General features: G+C 43.2%; 1 protein-coding gene across 11 annotated transcripts in view; it reads left to right on the top strand.

The window, feature by feature from the left end:
* The window catches only part of ARHGEF9 (Cdc42 guanine nucleotide exchange factor 9), a 278,066-nt gene that overhangs the window by 236,998 nt on the left and 20,252 nt on the right, over positions 1–20,816 (top strand). For all 11 annotated transcript variants that reach the window (XM_053374041.1, XM_053374042.1, XM_053374044.1 and 8 more), the window contains 3 exons: positions 2,699–2,931; positions 7,372–7,501; positions 18,761–18,892. In XM_053374041.1, coding sequence (XP_053230016.1) covers positions 2,699–2,931; positions 7,372–7,501; positions 18,761–18,892 — 495 coding nt within the window. The remainder of the gene's footprint in view (positions 1–2,698; positions 2,932–7,371; positions 7,502–18,760; positions 18,893–20,816) is intronic.

The raw sequence follows: 20,816 nt of genomic DNA, 5'->3' as shown, positions 1-20,816 counted from the left end.
CTTTGCTCCAAGCAGAGCTCTTGCCACAAAGGTCAGAAAGTTTAACTTCAGCTGTCGGTTTCCAATAGAAGAGGGTAAGGAAACCTTGTTGGCAGAACCACGTAAAAAAGGAAGCTGAGGGGAGGGGGATGGAGGAGAAATTTGGTTTGGTTTAGCATTTTACTGCATACCTAATTCACACGCAAACAGCAACATGACTATCCTTCCAAAATTCATTGAATATTGTAATGCAATTCTCCAGCTAAAAGGTGTGTACAAAAATGCTAAGGCTAAGTTTGCACAAAGATTAGGGCTAACTGTGCATAAGGATGCATTTCTTAGGATGCAATATCATTCAAAAATGCATCAGGGAAAATTACTTGCAAAAATTTGAGAACTGCTGATGAATTTTCAAGAGGGCTTTTGAAAAGGAAATCACAAACTGGTGCAGAAATATGGAGAACTCACATTTAGGTTGTAAAAACAACTAGAAGAAGCCAAAACTGACAGCTCTGCCCATTTTCCACAGAGGAGGGAGAAATCTGTGAAGTATAGTATACATTCTCCTAGGTCAAGAAGGTTTTACAAAAATTAGCCCTGGCATTGAATATTGGAGGCCAAAGTTCAAATCCCCACTCAGCTACGAAGCCCACTTAATGGCCTTGGGTCCTTCTTGCAGGGGATTTACTTTAAGACCCCCATTACTCAGCGTCTATGTCCATGCCCAATGAATGAAGTAGAGGACTTCATACACTTCTTTTTCTACTGCCCTATTTATGAGCTAATAAGAACTAAGCTCCTCCTCTTGATCCCGCCCACCATCACATCTAAGGAAGACTGTTTGAAATCGCTTCTTGTGGACGCAAATCCCCAAATTTCACGTGGGGTGGCAATCTTTATAGTGCAGGCTTTGAAACTCAGGGCTACACTGACTGGGTAGTGTGTCCCAGACCTGGATCTGTTTTAATTCTTTGTATTACCTTTTTAACCTAATGTGCCGAGCCTATTTTGGGGCCATTATATGTTTTATATACATCTGCATTTTAGATTCCCGGCGCTGGCAACTAAATTTTTACATTATTGTTTTAGGGTAATTTAAATGTCACAATGCCAGTAATATTGTTTTGAATTTTGTTAGGTTGCTTCTCTCTAGCATTTCTGTCTTATCCTGCTATGGCTGTATGCTAATGCAATAAAGGTTTGATGATGATGAATGGCCTTGGGCTTGTCACTGTCTCTTAGGCTAATCTACCTTACGTGAATTTTGTGAGGATAAAACAGGCAGGAGAAGAAACTGTTGGGATACTGCCAGGGAGATAAAGTCCATCTGAGCCCCCAAGCCGGCTGCCGGACGATCCATCGATCTCCCGTAGACACACAGTATCAGCAATTAGCGACACGAAGCCTCAGAAACAGTATTCCACATTCTTAGGCTGGTGCACACTCTGTCAGCAGAATTCACACAGCGAGAGATGCACAGCAGGAGAGCATATTTACAGTTTATTCAGCGTTGGTCAGAACAAAGAAAAACATGACCGCCTGCTTCAGCGTTCAGGCACGAAGAAGAAACGAAAGCAAAGACACAACAGAAACATCCTGTGCAACAGGAAATACACAGACTCTGTGACTGCTCCCTTTTAAGGTGCAACGGAAATATCCTAACAGAAACATGCACGCCACCTTGACCTTGTTGAAGGAAAATAGAATACAAATACAAATAAGCCAGAATTTAGAGCTTGTGTAGTAAGGATGATGGAATTTCAGGAATGGCATACTCAGGAATTTCAGCACTTGTGCCCAGATAAGGATATCATGTAAGCTGCTCTGAATGTTCCATCAGCTCCTACCAGGGTGGCCGATGGTAAGAGAGTTGTAGTCTAGTAACATCTGGAGGACCACAGGTTTCCCATCCCTCTCCTTTGCATCAAATCAGATTCAGAGGAGCCTCAAAGCAGACCAGAGGAGCAGTGCTAGGCTTGAAAGTGTTAAAACACCTTTTCCCCAGGGCATTTTTCACACATCCCTGCCCACCCCACCCCCTATTGTTTTGGCTTCATGCTGTGCCATTTTTACCCTGCATGTTTTCAAAAGTCACATATCTTGCATTAAATGACTAATATGTAAAATACCTCTTACAATGTATAGATCAGGGGTCAGCAAACCTTTTCAGCAGGGGGCCGGTCTACTATCCCTCAGACCTTGTAGGGGTGCCGGACTATATTTAGAAGGGGAAAAAATGAATGAATTCCTATGCCCCACAAATAACCCAGAGATGCATTTTAAATAAAAGCACACGTTCTACTCATGTAAAAACACGCTGATTCCTGGACCGTCTGCGGGCTGGATTGAGAAGGCGATTGGGCCATATCCAGCCCCTTGGCCTTAGTTTGCCCATAGTATAGATACAATTGTTATAAATCACATTGGTGTTTTTATGAAATTGCAAATATGAATATCTATATGGATAATATGTCCAATAAATTAATAATAGCTCTCTGCAAATAGAAATGTATTTTTTTTTAAATGCAATGTTTTTGTGGATTGATGCAGCAGCAAGACAGAATGGACTTGTGAATGAATGCATGCAAAACTGAGATAGACTGAAAATAAACTGATTGGTCCATCTCTAGGTGAGTAGCTGATGGTTTGTGATGTTTCTCATACACTTCTTTGTTTCCTCCCCTCCCCCCCCCCACTTTCCTGCTCCCACCCCTTGCAGCAAGATGGCTTCTGGATCTACTCAGAGTACTGCAACAATCACTTGGATGCGTGCATGGAGCTATCCAAACTAATGAAAGATGGCAGATACCAGCACTTCTTTGAAGCATGCCGCCTCTTGCAGCAGATGATTGACATTGCCATTGATGGTTTCCTTCTGACACCTGTGCAGAAGATCTGCAAATACCCACTGCAGCTGGCAGAGCTGCTGAAGTACACTGCACAGGACCACAGGTACACTGGTGTTTGGGTTTGGATTCTTTAAAATAGGGATCTGGTAGAAGGAGGGCAACAGGAGTTGCTCTCAGCCCCTGCCTGCCCATCACCCATGGAACTTCAGAGATTTGACAAGTTCCTTAGGCTGAGCATCTTTTGGAAGTCCTCCCAAAGGAGTTTAAATGATTTTAGAAATAGTTAATTTGATTTGCCCTAAGCTTTTGAGGAAGATAGTACAACTGCTATAACACCCATTAGCCCCAGGATGGCCACTGATCAGGGAAGATGGGAGTTGCTGTTGTCATTATATTACTATTATTCCTGCAAACTTTGGGATCCTCCAAAGCTTCCTTATACTGCATGATCGTGCATGGATGCTGCTATTTTGACTAGAATAAGCAACTGCACTCATAGTCTGCATATGAGAAACATAAGGGGTGGGGACAGACGACGATCCAGCCCACCTGGCCAGACAGGTTCCCCGTCCCTGATCTGAACCAACAGCATCAGGTAGCTGTTTAAATAACCTCAGGGACATCTCTGTGTCTCCCATAATGAAGGGTTTGTAGAACAAGGACCATACCAGACGGTCCTTTCTGGTGTCCATCTAGGCAAACAAGACTTTTAATGCCATTTATTTCAATTAGCTAATTGAATTAATTAGCTAATTAGCATAGGATGGGCTGGCAGAGAGCCTCATCCATGTTCCCTGCTTAAGCATTGCGAACAACTCGATGCCTGTCCACCTAAAGCCAAGGAGCAATTTCATGGCATTAAGGTATAAGGCCTGGCCAAATGCCTTCCCTCCCTCTCCTCTGATGGTTTTCATCTGTGTGTTTTTGCTGGTTCAGCTGAAGCTGCAGGCTCTCTTTCTAAATGTTCATTTTATTAATGAATGGAGGGGAGGTGGGGAGGGGACCTCGGTCATGATGACACCTCTAATAAAATGAGTGAATTAGGCTGGAATTAGACGTTGAGCATCCGTCGCTGCCATTGAGATCAGCAGCCCAGGATCGCCTCCCCTTTGGCTCTCTCTCCTGCTGACAGCTAAAAATACCAAAAGTGATGTCATCATGCTCCGTTTCCTTCCCCAACCCTCCACCAATGTCAGCCAGTGAGGCAGAACAAGGGCAGCAGCACACAAGGCAGGGGTGGGGAATCTGAACCCAAGGGCCACATTCCCTTTTGGGAATGACTTCCAGGGGCCACATGCCAGTGGTGGTCAGGGCTAGAGGCAGCAGTGGGTGGAGCAATGGATGTAAATTATACATTTGTTCACTGGACTGTTTTCTATGCACCACCATCTATCCCCCATCTGCAAAAGCAAGAAGCACCATCAGGTTCAAGGACACATTCCAGCTAGGAGAGTGTAAGGGAGGCTGGGGAGGGGTGCAGCTTGGGTACAATACAGTGGTACCTTGGAAGTCAAACAGAATCTGTTCCCGAAGTCTGTTCGACTTCCAAAACATTCGGAAGCTGCAGAAACTGCACTGGACATTTGGGTTCCAAAGATCATTTGCAAACTGGAACACTCACTTCTGTGTTTGCGGCTTTCGGGAGCCAAAACGTTCAAATACCAAAGCGTTCGGGATCCAAGGTACGACTGTACTGAGGGCCGGATAGAGAGGCCTGGAGGGACATATTTGGCTCTTGACTCTGAGGTTCCCTGCTGCATACTATAGGTATACACAATTTGGTACCAACTGATTTGGCTGATCAGCGGATCTGTGAGCATGTGGCACAGAGGCATTTGCCCACATAGTGGCACACAAAGACTGAGGGCGTTTGTCTTGACACTAGCTGTGTAGGGATAATGGGAGCTGATGTTCCACAACACTCGGAGAGTGTTAGCCACCCCTGCTGTATAGCTACAAAGCCTACCACACTCTCAAGCTGGATTCATGCCATTTAAAGCACATGACTTCCCCCAAAGAATCATGGGAAGTAGAGTTTGCTGCTCACAGAGCTACAACAACGGTGGGCAGTTCCCAGGATTCTTTGAGGGAATCCTGTGTGCTTTAAATGTATGGTGTCCATGTGGCCTCAGCTTGGGCTGTCTATCACTGAGTGAAGCCACTAGGATGCTTTTCTGCCCAGCCAGATGCCACCTGCAACTTCCTCCTGTTGGTTTTTGCCTTCAGCCTGCCAGTCTCTTTTCTGCTTAGTTGTACTTCACATCCATCAAACATTTGGCCCTGGCTTCTGCCATTGGCCTCAGCCTCTAGTTTTGCTTTTCTCCTCTGCAACCTGCAGCCTCTCCAGCCACAGGGATCTGAGCCTGACTGTGTCTGTCCAGTTGCCATCTTACACATCTCCTCGGCTCCACTGAACAAGCACATTCTTCCACATGCAAAAGCAGCATGGGTGGCTGCAACAAAACCATAAATAAATAGCAGGAACTGGCGTACTTTTTATCTGACATAATGACGCGTGGGAACACACCAGGTGCTTGTAGGAGGCCAGAGTAAACTCTGTGCTAAAATGAGCAACTCATTTTAAAGCTGAATACATGGGAACATTCTGCACAGGGCAGGTGTCAAGATGCACTGAGGATGCTGCTAGTGAGGATAGAAGAGAAAATGGGTTCCGTTTGAATTTAAAGACAAACTCCCTAATATTCACCCGTTCCAAAACAAATGAAAACAGATACATGGTTGCCTTTCAAAAGCTGCACTTTTCCGAATTTTGCCGTGCTATTCTCCAGTCAAGAAATGTGTGCAAATATGCATGTATCACACATATCAGGGGGATATGCCTATATTTTGTTTACAAAACTATGCATATAAGGAGAAATTCACACTAAAATACTGATGAATTTTCATCATGACTTTTTTTAAAAACCCTCTTCTGGATAAGAACTGAACTTGGAAAAATAAGAGAGAAAACAAAAATTGACAGATTAATTCTGCCAGTACCCTCATTTTAGATTCTGATGGAAATGCTACCATGTGGTGTCAAGTGATGTGGGGCTCAGAGATAAAGGTGCTTGAAGAATTCAGACTGACTTTGATACAAACCAACCTGATCTATGCCTCTTGCATCAATGTGCAGATCCAGCTATTCATTGGGTTTTGCATATCTCTGAAAATTCTCCCCATTCCTCCTCAGGATTTGGCCATCTGCTCCATGACATTCCCATGGAACTCATGGCACATATAAAATACGTAATTTTGTAAAACACACACGCACACTAAACAATGTGAAGCTTTGTGTGGTGTAAAAGCCAATTTGCAAATTGAAGCAGAAATGGGACAGGGTGGATTTATGAACGAAGACATCCAAAATGAACTGGGAATATACTTATATGCTCATCCCTAGTGGGGAAAGGGCTATACTTCAGAACCACAGCTGTACACCTCCAGTCCTCTTGCTCAACAAGGAAACTGACTCTGCAGAGCCCCTTCACCAACCTGGTGCCCTCCAGATATTTTGCACTACACCTCCTGTTGTCTCCAGTCAGCGCAGCTGTGCAGCCTCAACCAGGACGCAAATATGCTCAGCAGGCTTCTTCATTTTTCTCATTAGTCAGCAGTCAATAGTAAGTCCCGAGTTAATCATAAATTTATGATGACACTGAGATGGCAGCTGGCCCTGTCTGGCTCTCCAATTGTGATGAACATTAAGGTTTCTTGGAATGGAAAGTAAAGCATAAGGCAGAAATCAATAGCATTGATTCCAACATCACTTTTTCAAAAGACTGCTCATTGTCCTTGCTGGCCCTGGCAGGAGGCTATTTTCTTTCTGTGTCATGACGCACATGTGCATGCACACACACACACACACACACACACACACACACACACATCCAGAAAGCAGAAAAATCCCCCTCTGATTTGCATAGAGAGCTCACAGGCCATCAACAGTGAGAGCCAACACTGCCTGGGCTAAAAGGGCAGAGAAGGATGCCATATGGCACTCCTTGAATCACTCTGTGGCCACAAAAAACCTCTTACAGCGCAGTTGAACTGACTGGCCTCCGTTCTTCTGTCTTCAGGGGCTGCAAGGCCACTTACGCACTGTGTATTCTCTGCTGGCTCCAGCCATGGAGCTCTGGATTTGATATTCTAATGAATAATGAGACCACAGCTGGGTAGAAAATTCTGCTTGGAGCCAGGGAGTAACTGCCTGTATGGAATGAGCAAGCGAAGGCAGCCTAAAGTGGATGGGGGAAGAGTCCATGGCTCTTTGTAATAGCACATATTTTGCATACAGGAGGTCCCAGTTTCAATGCAGTTGAAAGAATTGGGTAGGAGATGATGGAGATGACCCCTTCCTAAGACCCTAGAGGGTCACTGCCTGGCAGAGTAGACTTATGGGGTCCTTTCCAACTCTCGGATTCTATGATGAACCAATGCCCCGGCCTGGTCTAAGGCAGCTTACCAGTGAGTATCTTATTAAAATTTCCATTTGCATTTCTCAGGCTGGTTTCTCTCTCCCTCCCCCCCTTCTTCTGCATAGTGATTACAGGTATGTGGCTGCAGCTCTTGCCGTTATGCGGAATGTGACTCAGCAGATAAACGAGAGGAAAAGGAGACTGGAAAACATTGACAAGATTGCTCAGTGGCAGGCCTCAGTTCTGGACTGGGAGGTATGTTGCACACGGAATAGTAATTTTCTTCCATCGTTCAGTGTGATGCTCCAGATCAGATCCAGTGTCTTATGTTCTGGGCAAACAGTTATTGCACTTTTACCTGGGAGGTTGCATTTGTAGGAGGTTCTCTGTGACAAACGCAGCCTGTGATGTTCTCACCGAAAGACTCTTAGGGCTTACCTTGAGAGGTCCAAGCTACCTCTGTAGTATAAAGCACTATTTTGCCTGTTGATTTCCAGCTGCAACTCTTGATGGAGTTTAGATAGCTTGTCCACATGCTCTGGCAGCCTCAAAGTTAGATTACTGCAATGCATGGGGCTGCCTTGGGATACTCATTTGAAATGCCAGTTTGTTATATCTGTTAGTATATTCCATTTCCTTGGGCTCCGGGCTGGCCTTACCATTAGGCAGAGTGAGAGAGCCCTTTCAGGTGACACATGTTGAGGGGCATGAAGCAGGCCACCCAATCTGCTCTGTGTCCCTTAAACTAGCTTGCTGCCTTTGGGTGCAATGGAGGATGCTGTCCCATTGCTGGTGCTAAAGAAAGAGTGAAGTCCCCATAGAGCTGACTTCTCTATGCAAAATGGGGAGGGCATCTTATCCTTTGCCCCCGGCAGCCAAATGTCCTGGACTGACTCTGTTTTGACTGCTAATGTTACTTCTGTGTAGGAATGGCTAGGAAACTGACACACTGATTGATTGATTGATTGATTGATTGCTTGATTGGTTTATTAACTTACTGCACTTACATACTAATGTTCTGCCAATGTACTGAGCAAATTAAAGCTTGTGGCTCCAGGTACCTACCCTCGTTTCAACATGCCCACATGCTACAATTTTCTACTGAGGTCCTTCTCTAGGTACCCTTGCCATCAGATATAAGGTGGATGGTGGAAGCAGGATCAGGCTTTTTCACCTGTGGTGCCTAGCTAAGGAGGCCCCTCTTCAAAGAAATGCACATCTGGTTTCTTCTCTGTTATCTTTAAGGCACCAGGCAAATACTTTGCTATTCTCTACACAGTCGCTTACCAAGTCATTTAAAAATGTTATAATGCTTTTTCCATTTACACTTGCTTTTGTCTTACTGTATTTACCATTTTTAATTTGTATTGTAAACTGCCCAGGGATATATATTACAAAGGGTGGTATAAACATCTTAAAATAAGTACATAAATGAATTTAAAATAGCATGCAATTTAATAGAGACAATGCAGAAGGAAAGAAGAAAATAAGCAAACCAGGTCTCAGTTCTTGCATATTGTTATACAGTTGTTATAATGACCAGGTAGAAAAGATTATTATAATGTCCGTGCTATCACCATGGTTACTGTGGCATAGTAGATCTGGCAGTCCATTTTAACTCTTTAATCTCTCCCAACACAAAAAGCATCAGGGGATTTCTCAGCAGACACATTTAAGCTGCCATGAGCTGTGAAGTAAAGAAATTATGTGGGTTGTCACAGCCAATTATATTTAATAACTGTGTGGGCAAATGAAAGGAATGATCAGATTCCTTAAAATTTTCTGCTGGGATTAAGGGAGTTGCTAGGAGGCAGATTCCATCCCAGGATAAAATGAGACACACCCAACCTCTCAAATGCTATTTTGCCACAGTGTGGAGATAGACCACCAGAGAGATTTAACTGGTCATGAGGAATTTGGTTAGTAAAATGATTTATATATTTATATTATATGCCATCTGATGCCAATATAGGCTTGTTAGCAGGTTTCAAGTATAGAAAACAGACCACACAAGCATGTGACTATAAACACCCAATAAAACAAACCCATTAAAATATAAGCTTTGATACTTAAAATATGCAACAAAGCGATCTGATTAAATAAGAGCTAGTGTGTGTTAGCTGAATCCTGCATCTGTCTCTCTCTCTCTCTCTCTCTCTCTCTCTCACACACACACACACACGGTCGTCACTTAATGCATCACACACACAAACCCCAAAAGGAGAATAGAACAGAACACACTTTTCATGAAATTGCATAGGTTGCTTTGCACGTATATATGCAGCTATCGCTATCACTTAAATAGAAATACAAGCCATCTCATCAGAGTGGAAGAGGTTGTGTACAAGTGGCCCCTGTGCCTGCTCAGTTCTCTCCAGGTACCTGTGGCAGCTCCTTCAAGGCCTCTTGCTCTCTCTCTTCTTAGGGCTCTTTGTGGAAGTCAGGCTCACAGATTTCATGTAGGAAAAATGGGGTAGTAGATGTAGGGCCAATAGCCTTCCTTTTTTTTTTTTTAAGCAGTGCAATCCCAACAAAAGCCTTTTTGATTCTCACTGGGAGTCACTTTGATGAGTGGAAGTATAACTTGGAAAGAAAACTCGCAAGTGCTAAACCAGTTTGCAACAGATTGATTGTGGGTTATTGCAGGGGTAGCCAACATGGTGCTGAACTACAGTTCCTATCATCCCCAGCTGAGTTGTAGTCCAGCAACATCTGGAGGGCACAACATTGGCTACCCCTGGAATTATTGCTTGTGTTCAAAAGCAGTTGCTTGGGAGGCAATATAGCCTCAGATGTGACTTCCCTGTATTTTGATGCCTGCCTGTGATCTCATGTGACTCATTTGTAAGGATCTTCATGCTGTTAAAAAAAAAATCTCAGTGTAGGAACATTTCAGCCTCAAGATGCTTAATATTCATGTATGGGTGGAAGGATAATATGACCTCTGTCTTGGATCGATTGCTATTTTTATTCCACCACCATTACTACTTTGAGGCATTCACTTTTAGCAAACCGTGGCTATCTGCCAATTTTCTCTCCTTGGGATTTTCTTTTTTACATTAATTTTCCAAATCATTCGGGAGGCTGCCCAAACACAAGTCACTTTAAAAAAGAAAACTGTAACCTGTTTGAAGATGAAAGCACTCCAAGCATACCAACCATTTAGAGGAGAGTACTGTAGTGCTTTTGTGGCTATTAAACTTCTTGTATTAATTGGCTGAGCAGGTGCTTGTTTGCAAGGAATGTTCAATTGCCTGAGGAACTGATCAATTTGCCACAAGGGTGGCCAAGCTGAAGGGTAATGCCTTGAAAATGAATTGAGGGCTGTTGTGCAGTTAGGAATGTGGGAGAATTCTGACAAAAATGGAAAGGGGATTGGAAATTGCCAAGGTTGACTTATTTGTCTCCTGTTCAGAACAGAGATCAATGCAATGAAAACGATTGGCATTCACTGTTGTTCTTGCATTCATTTTGCTAATTTTCCATAATTAATTACATCCCCTCACATTTTGCATTGTGTTTCCTTTGCATTGAAATTAATTTGTAGGGATAATAATGTAATGGCATTAACAGCAACTGTTTGCCTACCCTTGCAGGTCTGTATTGCACCTGTCAACCCCTTTGCTTCCTGAACAGGCAACCCATCCGTTCATTTGAACATAGGAAATTAAGAGGAATTGAGTGCAGAGGCAAAAGAAGGGTATGTCCAGAGTGATTAAAAAACTGAGAACAAGGAACACGAAGGGACTTAACAACTTGATCCATACCCTAATTTAATGAACTGCCTCACAGCTCCCTCGAAGCATAGAGAGAGTTTAGAGGTGGGCAAATAGAAGTATTTTGAACCTCTATAAACACCTGGAGCACAGGCTCACTGCATCGGTTTGTATGCAATTTGCATAGGCAAATATATATGCATATGTGTCCAGGGCAGATGTCTCCATCTGGTACGCAGGCTGAGACCCTACCTGCCTGTGGACTGTCTTGCCAGAGTGGTGCGTGCCCTAGTTATCTCCTGCTTGGACTACTGCAATCCGTTCTACATGGGACTACCTTTGAAGGTAACCCAGAATGCAGCAGGTAGACTGGTGACAGGGAGCAGCCACTGAGACCATATAACACTGGTCCTGAAAGACCAACAGTGGCTCCCAGTATGTTTCCAAGCAGAATTTGAAGTGTTGGTGCTGACCTTTAAAGCCCTAAACGGCCTTGGCCTAGTATACCTAGTATACCTGAAGGAGCACCTCCACCCCCATCATTCAGCCCTGACACTGAGGTCCAGCTCCAAAGGCCTTCTGGCTGTTCCCTCCCTGCAAGAAGTGAGGTTACAGGGAACCAAGCAGAGGACCTTCTTGGTAGTAGTGCCCTCCCTGTGGAACACCCTCCCATCCGATGTCAAGGAAATAAACAACTATCTGACTTTTAGAAGACATCTGAAGGCATCCCTGTTTAAGGAAGTTTTTGATGTTTGATGTTTTATTGTGCTTTTAATATTTGGTTGGGAGCCGCCCAGAGTGGCTGGGGAAACCTAGCCAGATGTGCAGGGTAACAACTTGTTGTTGTTGTTGTTGTTGTTGTTGTTGTTGTTGTTGTTGTTACATTTTTATGTTTCAAAGGGGAAGGGGAAAGAGATCCCGGTCTGGGACACACACACAACTCTACCAGTGCCCCTGGTGGTCTTTGCAATTGTCAGCCATGCAATGTTGAGTAGGAGCTACTTGGTTGTGACCCACTGTGTCTACTTTAGCTGGGTTTCCCACACTTTTTTCCTGCTGCCACTATCATCAGAGGAGCTGGAGAGGGCAGATTTTTTTTTATGGGATAGGAGTAATCAGGCTCCTGTACCAGCAGGTTAGCCACCCTTGCTCTAAAAAAACCATGGCATATCTGAGGAAGGATTTGGAAACATGAAGTAGAAGCAAGCTTGTTGGCCTATTTGTGTCAGCATTAGTATTCATAGTTCTGCTTGGCCCTCAAGGTTGTTCTGTTAATCCTGTAGTTTGAAGGTTAAATTTGGGGGTCGGCCTTTGCAAAACACAAATGCCCGTGGGTTAGCTAGATAGTGGTGTTCTCCCCCGCCCCGCCATCAGACATTTAATTCCAGCCCAGCTCAGGTTTTGTTCTCTGAGTTTATCTTCCTTTAGCCTTATCAAGATTGGGAGTAAGCTACTAATGGCTATGAAGTCAACCAAGGGGAAAGGAAACTGGGAGCGGGGAGCAGCTAAAACTCAGTAGTCATCAGCTGTGCAGAACAATCTTAAGCATGTTTACTTGGGGGGGGGGGACCACTTGGAACCAGGGGACCTATTCAGGATGGTCCATTTGTTGGACTTAATGCTCTAACCAGGCAGGGGAGGGGAAGTCAGTATCTCAGGTGACTTGCTCCACCTTATGTGCAGTGCCTGCCTTGTGTAAATTGTTAACATGGGGAAGCAGCTCTAAAAAGCCACTAAAGAGATGTTTTGCAGGTGAAATGGTGCAGTGGGTGTCATTTGCAGCATTTTGAGTGTCATCTGCAGCACCGTCGCTTGGAGGTAGTAGTGCTTCTGAATACCAGTTGCTAGAAGCCACAGGAGGGGAGAATGCTCTTGTGCTCGGGTCCTGCTTTCAGGTTTCCTGCAGGCATCTGGTTGGCCACTATGAGGACAGAATAATGGACTAGATGAGCCATTAGCCTGGTCCAACAGGTTCTTCTTATGCTCTTAGTTTATTATGCTCCAATTGCCTCATAGAAAATATTTTGGTAGTTGAAATGCAAATATGAAATTCCCCACTGCTTTCAATGCACACAAATGCACAAATTCAGGGATATACACAGTTGTCCCCTGTCGTCCCACTAGGTTTTCCTTAGTTGTCACAGTGTAGTGATAACATCATTCAATTCCTAAAGCTACAGCCTGGTCTGGGCCAGTCTTCTGCAATATTGGGTCTTCAAGGGTTGTTGGATACGCCCTACCCTTCAGGTTTCTCTTTGTCATTTCACGGCCTTCTCTCATGCTTTGCACCCAGTGCTATTTTTCTGGGGTGACACAGAGGTACGCATACCCCTAAACATTTTGTTAATCTAAGTTTGGCCTCATTGAGGGGCAGTATTTCAATATGAGTAGGAAAATGATAGAACCCCTAAACATTTTTTAGGGGGGGAGCACTGTTTGCACCTATCATTCCATCCCATCTTTAGGCTACCCTCTGTCCCGGGACTTCCTGCCAGTCCTGGCCTTTCTCTGTGTGAGGTTTTAATCTCAGCCAAACAGACTATTGGTCCTTCCCTCCCAGAATCTGAACCGCAAACTGTTTGATTCCCTGAGCATATGAACATTCCGTGCCTTAGGAAGCAGCTCAGCCAATCAGTGCCCGAGATTTCACTACTACAAGCGTAATACAATACATATGTTCTCTCATTGGATTCAGCTGTTTACAGTAGCACCTCGGCTTACGTTACCCTTGGGTAACGTAAACTTTGGGTTGCGAAAGCGGCAAATCTGGAAGTGTTTCACCCCATGCGCATGCGCAGAAGCACTCTACTGCGCTGTGCGCATGCACAGAAGCGGTCCCTCCGGTTGCAGAAACCTCGGGATCCGATCGGAGCTCTGAGATGGATCCTGTCCGCAACTGGGATCCATTCTGTATTGGCTTTCTGTATTCAATAAATTACTGTGTTTCAAGACTTGTTATTGAAACTTCTGCTGTCAGTGATTACAGTTTTCCTTGTGCTCACCATGTTAGCCCCTAGAGTTAACTTTAAATACAGCTGTTCTGTCTGAGAAACGGCGTTCTGAAGCTCAGATGGTTCCACCATCTAATCTGTCAAATTTTCTATCCCCCTGCCCAGCCAGATTTATCCTTACCTAATGTGCTACTCTCATTCTCTGAGGTGTGATTTTTTGCGCTTTCCAGTAATATTAAATTCACTGAAAGATGAATAACTGTAAAAAAATGTAATTGGCACTGTCCTTTTAAATTTCTTCTAGCTCAGAAACCTTCCAGTTATTTATGGAACCTCTAATGGAAGCCTCCGTGCCCTTAATTATGTAATGTGTGAGAGCTGGCTGCGGACTAATGCCGCATTATTAAATCCAAAGACCGTTGTGAATAAAAAAATATGATGCATGCAGCAAACTTCCTGTTTTCAAAGCTAGAGCAGTCTGACAAGAGATAACCTTTTGAGGGAGGGGGAAACTCATATGGAGGTTCTGCAAGAAAGGAAGGTTATTTTATCCCCCACTCCTGTCTCCGGCAACAGAGGGTCTGAAAAATGAGGCTGATGAAAAAGATGGTATTTCTCCTGCTTTTTTCCATTCTTTCTTATCTTTCTATCACCCAAAACTTTGATCAATCAATCATTAAAGCACTGGAGGCTCAGTCATGGAAAGGGCATGTTTTGCTGAATAATGCAACTGGTGCAGTGCCAAAAAAACCCCCATCCTTCTGCAATTTCCTTCAACCATTCTCCACCAGTTAATGAGAAAAGAACTTTGTTTGATAAAAGGGGAGTGAACTTTTGATGAAATTTTCATGGGTGGGGTACCAGGAATTTGTCCCTCTTACCTTACTGGTGAGGTGGCCAAGGGGTGTCTGAGTGTCTGAATCATTTCACCAGTGGTCTGAATCATTTCACCAGTGGTCTGCACTCCCCAACTTATCACTCTTCAGTGAAAGTCATGGGTGCTTCCATACTGCTGCTCTTTTCACTTGGGATTCAATTGCATACAGGCAAATTCAGGTTGCATGATTAAAGTTGATAAACAAACCCACTTCCTCCCAAAATTGGACCTTTTGTAATAAGGAAAGTGACTGGGAAATGCACTGGAAAGTGTGGGATAACATTTGCTTGATGCAATGTCATTGCACTTTCCTGCAGACAAATCAAAATGAGTTCTAAAAGAATAGCTGATGTTTGCAAACTTTGTACAAACAAACCAGGGTAAATGCTCAATGAACAGGTCATCTGGAAGTGACCCACAGAATCCCTCCTTTCGGGGGAGGGTGTTGAGATGAGGAAATGGGGGTGGCTGCAGTCGGTTGGATAAATATTTGCTGAAAATAACTCTCACATACCATGCTCAGCCACCTCACATGATCAGGTAAGCTCAAAATTTTACTCCCATTGGAAGTCTTAAATGTCCTGAAAATAGTCTTGGAAACTGGTGGACCACAACCTTATTCAGTGTTTGAACCCTAGTCTCCTCATTCTCCTCAAGGGGTCAATAGGGAATCCGAAAACCCTTATGCCCACCATGGGAGAGGCCAGAAAGTCAATCCTCTTCAAGCAGGTCTCATGCTCCATGCTCTCTGGGGGTCGAGACTATCGCAGAAGTGATACCTGGAGGTCCTGAGTGTCAGTATCCTTGTTGCTGATGAAAGCTGTGAATCAGGGCCCAGGATGCCACAGTGCATTGTTGTTCTCTATTTTTCTGCATAACCAGGCATAGAATGTGGCGGATAAGAGGGTATAAAGAAGCCTTACATAATGGCCCAAAGTGGAGCAGAGGAAAGAGAAGCAACACACTGGCAGAAGTGTGATTTGCTATTAGCTGTCAGTCATGCATGACCAACCTGCTAATGAAAAGGGCTGCAGAAACCATCCTTTTACCAGGCATGGGCACTTAATTGCCAACCAAATATGGAGATTCTTTGTATTGGATTATTGGTTTACCATTTCATTGCAAGCCCACATCAGAGATCATGGAATAATTTGGTCAAGTGCAACCCATTGTTCTTCCATGCTTCTATAAGCGCACAGGTGTATGGACTAAGTTCTAAAGAACATCCCCACTGATGTCATTGGGATATTTGAAATTCATGAACACTAGCAACCTTTGCCTAACTGCCCCCCAAATGTCATCATCACACTTTCTAAAAGATATATAATATGTGGAGAGAATCCAGTACCTTCTGAGCAAAGCACCAGTCTCCCTAGGGAGGTGGAGGAGAAAACCGGTATGTTTATACATAGCACACATCTGGGTCAAGGAGACAGAGTCTTGCGTATGCTTCAGAACTTATAGCAACTATGGATGACCTGCCTTAGAGCTGTCCTTAAATGAACTCTAGTCACCTATTGTGTTTTTAAGGCATTGTGTGAGAGCCCCTATCTGAAAGATGCTGAATGGTCACTGTGTGAGAGGCAGCTTGGGTTTCGTGTTGACTATGCTCATTACAAACACTTTCAATGTTCATATGTAAATTTTGTTTGAAATTGTTTCTTTGTAATCTATTTTACGTGTGTGGGGATTGTGTCAGGGGAAACCTTGTCTGAATATTCAGGGCAGTCTACTAAATACGTCTTTTTAAAAAAATAAAAAATAAAAGAAGGCATCCTGGAGCTCCTCCCTATATGTTAGGCTCCACATCCCCAAAGCATCTTTCCTCCAACCTAACCATTGCAGGGCACATCACCGTGTCTTGGAGGAAAAATGCTGACTGTACTTTTGCATATGGAATTCATACTGACCTCTGAGGCTGTCAGCTTTTTCACCTAAGCTGGTCTGTGCATGTTTGCAAACAGAGAGTTGAAATGCATCTATTTATACCCTTGATACAGTGCATTTAAGTGGGGCTCCCAAAGTATTCAGTGTAATAAAAACCTGATCTTTTTCAATCTCAGTCTCATTTCTCCATCCCTTGCAGGGACTCAACACTTTCGATTCAGTTAATTATCTTGGAGCACTTGCAGAGGCATTCAAGTCCTCAGGCCTTAGCTACTGCTAAAACTGGCTCCAGGAGCAAATGTTCTATTTTTGTTAGGCAGGGGGTTCTTCTCCTTTTTCCTGACCAAAACATAAGATGGCCAATAAGTGTTTTATTGAATAATTTCTCTTTTAAAAAAGGAAACAGAAGCCTTTGAAAAAATGGATTAATTTGTAACATAAAGTTAATATAAAGTAGTGAAGAGAAGATTCTTGCCTCCACTGTGTAGACTACAGATGGTACTCCAGCTTCCACCATCCTGGCCTGATGGGAGGTAGAGTCAAAAGCATCTGGTTCCCCATCCTTGATCTACAAGGATGGGAGTGGGGCCTTTTTCATTGCCTTGTGGGCAGTTTTCTGGGGGCCACAGGCTCATAATGGCAGAGCCAAAGGTAAAAGAGGGCAAAACAACAGACACAACCCTTAGTTTTGTACAGTAGGCTACATTCCCACCATGCAGATGACAGAGCTTTCTACAGACGTACACATCTTTCCACTGTCTATCTAGGCAAGCAAGGTATGCTGGATCTTTCTATTGGTTCCAGTGTAAAAAAGAAGAAGAAGCCAGTGCCTGATAATCCAATTTCCTTCCTGATATTTGATGGCTTTACAGCAGGTATCAGCAGGCTTGCAGCAGAGTACTCTGCTAGATTTCAATGATTCACTAACCTAGTGCAAAAAACCACATACACAGTAAATAACTCCTGTAATTACAGTCATACCTCGGGTTGAAGTAGCTTCAGGATGAATATTTTTGGGTTGTGCTCCGCGACAACCTGGAAGTTACAGAGCGTGTTACTTCCAGGTTTTGCCGCATGCGCAGATGCTCAAAATGACGTCACGCACATGCATGGAAGCAGCAGAACGCGACACGTGCAGATGTGCAGTCGCGTGTTACGTTTACTTCAGGATGCGAACGGGGCTCTGGAACAGATCCCGTTTGTATCCAGAGGTACCACTGTAAAGAGTTCTGAACCCAGCAATTTTTCCTTGCACAGTCCATATAATTCGGAGGTGGAGGCTAAGTTTGTTGCAGCTGTTATTGAGGGTAAAAGAATCCTTGCTCATCTACTGAAAATCACCCAGAGATCAATCTTCTGTCCACCTGTGATTTACACATTCTTCCTCCCTACATCTAGAATAGTTAATTTGTTACCTGAAATTGTCTCCTGCAAATTTTGATGTCTGATATTTTCAGGAGGCTGAACTGTTTGCTAAATTTATTATCTCACAGCAATATTTCATTTTGACAGTTAATATCTGACAGTATTTGATAGCTGACATGCAATGGTAGATGTGTCTGATACTATTTGATGTTAGCATGCAATGGTGTTTCATTTTCACTGCATATCTGTTCTATAGATGGAGTTGGCATATAATGGTACTTACTATTTGACAGCTATTTATGAGATTTCATTTTTAAGGCTTGCCAAAGCAAGAATGCGGATATGTCTTAAAGCTCTCAAATGTCAAGATTTGAAGTAAAAATGTCAAAATTTGAAGTAAAAAATTCACATTCAATTTAGAAAAAAAGGAATACCTTATCACTTTCAAGTATGTACTATTACCCATTGGTACATGTGAATCCCTGTGGGAAGTTTGAAACAACTAAATTTCTGCATACAGCATACTAAATTTCTGTCCATGTTGCTTGTATTCCCTGAAAATAAAAGGGATTTTCCCCATTCTGCAAGCAAGATTTTCTACCTCTGTTTTATGTTCCATATTCTATTGCATTTCATAGGAGGACCCTGTTGTCAAATGATGCTCCATTAATTAGAGAGGTAGGATAATTTATTCTCCCATCTGTCTTATACCCTCTAGGGGGAGGACATCTTGGATCGCAGCTCTGAGCTGATCTATACAGGAGAGATGTCCTGGATTTATCAGCCGTATGGACGAAGCCAGCAGCGTGTCTTCTTCCTCTTCGATCATCAGATGGTTCTCTGCAAAAAGGTAGTGAAATTTGGGGTGTATGAAGAATTTAATCTTTGTGAATTCCTGTGAGGACTTACCTGATCTGTGCCACACAGACTACTGTGCCCATTGGAACAGAGATATTCACCCACTTTTGCACTTTTGAATTTTGTTATATAGTTCTCAGCTCAAAAACACTTACCAAAGTGTGGTTTAAAATGTGTATTTTTAGGATAAAATACATTTAGAAAAGTGTACCTTGAGCAAAATATGTTTGGAAATCAGTATTTTGTGGAAAATACATTGAAAAATTGGCATTAAATAGAATTTTTAATGAAAAATGTGCAGTTTAATGCGGGGAAAAGGGAATACAGACTTTTGCATGAACGTATATAAAAGGATCAGATGTTGTTTGACCAATCCAAGTGAAATCTATAGCTGCCCTCTGGAGGCAGCAAGGGTTTAGTCTACTTCCCCCTCAGAAAAGGAGGAGAGTCTTTGAATGTTATGACACCCCTGGTGAACCATAACTCACTGCTTACTGCAGTTGGCTTCCTTTAATTTCTTATTCATCCTTTTCAGTCTGAAAATGGTTCAGATATGTTGTTAGTCCAAACTATGGGTAGAGGCCCTCAACCCGAAAGAATAAAATATGGTCTGATTTGGTCTAACACTAGGTGTTTTGGGTGGGGGGATTCAGGGTGTACAGCAGAGCTTTCCAGACTTTTCAAGTTGGCGACACACTTTTTGGACATGCATCATTTTGTGACACAGTAATTCAGTTTTGCATTATTCTGTGACACAGTAATTCCGTTTTACTAGCAAACCAGAGGTTAAACTAACCCTCCAGGAGGAGCTTGGGGAACGTTCCTGTTACACTGCAGTCGACACACTAATGTGTCACGACACACAGTTTGGAAAGCTCTGGAAATTCCATGTTTAGCTCTAGTTCAAACAACTGAATAAAGGATTCTGTGGGAAGGGAGGAAGCTAGGGTCAAATAACCAAGTTGTTGTGTAGGGTTTCTGTATAACCTCTTCCTGTTAGTTTCTCCCTATATCTGTGTTCTTTTGTAAAGGTCCTAATGCCTTCTTTTGTAAATGCATTGGAAATCTATTGATGAAAAGAGAAGAAGGCTGCATTTTCAACCTCTGTGTTCCAGCATAATTTGATTAAATTGGGGGGGGGGAGCACGGAAAGCAGAAGTGTAATGTCACTGTCAGCAGAGCACATCAGGATACAATGAATGCATCCTCCCTGCCACCAGGGAATTGGCACAATGAGGGAAAGCTGTGACTTCTTCTGACGGATTGACTTTGAATCTCAGGGCTTCATGGCTCTGTCTTTCATGTTGATGCTTATTAATTTTAATAAGGTCTCTTCTGTCAAGGTGTCGGAAGTTCAATATCGAAGCCCTGTGGGTTGAGATGGGTAATTCTCTTTGCAAGACAAAAGGGGGTCCTTCCACATTATTCAATTAACTTTGATGTGATAGAATTGGGTTTCACTCTTCCTCTAATTCAGCTCCTGAGCGCAAGAGAGCATACATTCAGATGACTCACTCACCCTATTGTGTTTGCTGTCGCTGTGGGATAAACACAGCGCCTGAGTAATATTATCATGCTATTGTAATACTGGTTTGCATAGTTTTATAACCATGACATTTCTGAGCACGGTGAAAAGTACTGGTATTAATCTTCAAAGCCTTAAATGCCTTTTAGTTGGGATACCTGAAGGATGGCCTCCTCCTCCATATACCTGCTCAGACCTTGAGATCTTTATCAGAAGCTGTTCTACAGGTTTTCCCACCTAGTTTTTAGTGAAAGAACCTTCTCAGTGGTGATGCCACAGTGTTGGAATATCCTCCTCAACAATAATTGGTGTCGTTGTCACAGTCTTCTAGGAGAAATTATCTCTAAATTATTTTATTTTCTTAAGTGTTTTACTGGTTTTGCACTGACAG

The sequence above is a fragment of the Podarcis raffonei genome, chromosome Z, assembly GCF_027172205.1.
Source record: "Podarcis raffonei isolate rPodRaf1 chromosome Z, rPodRaf1.pri, whole genome shotgun sequence".
NCBI lineage: Eukaryota > Metazoa > Chordata > Lepidosauria > Squamata > Lacertidae > Podarcis > Podarcis raffonei.
Note: the sequence above shows the minus strand (reverse complement) of the source record. Positions and strands in the feature narration are given on the sequence as shown.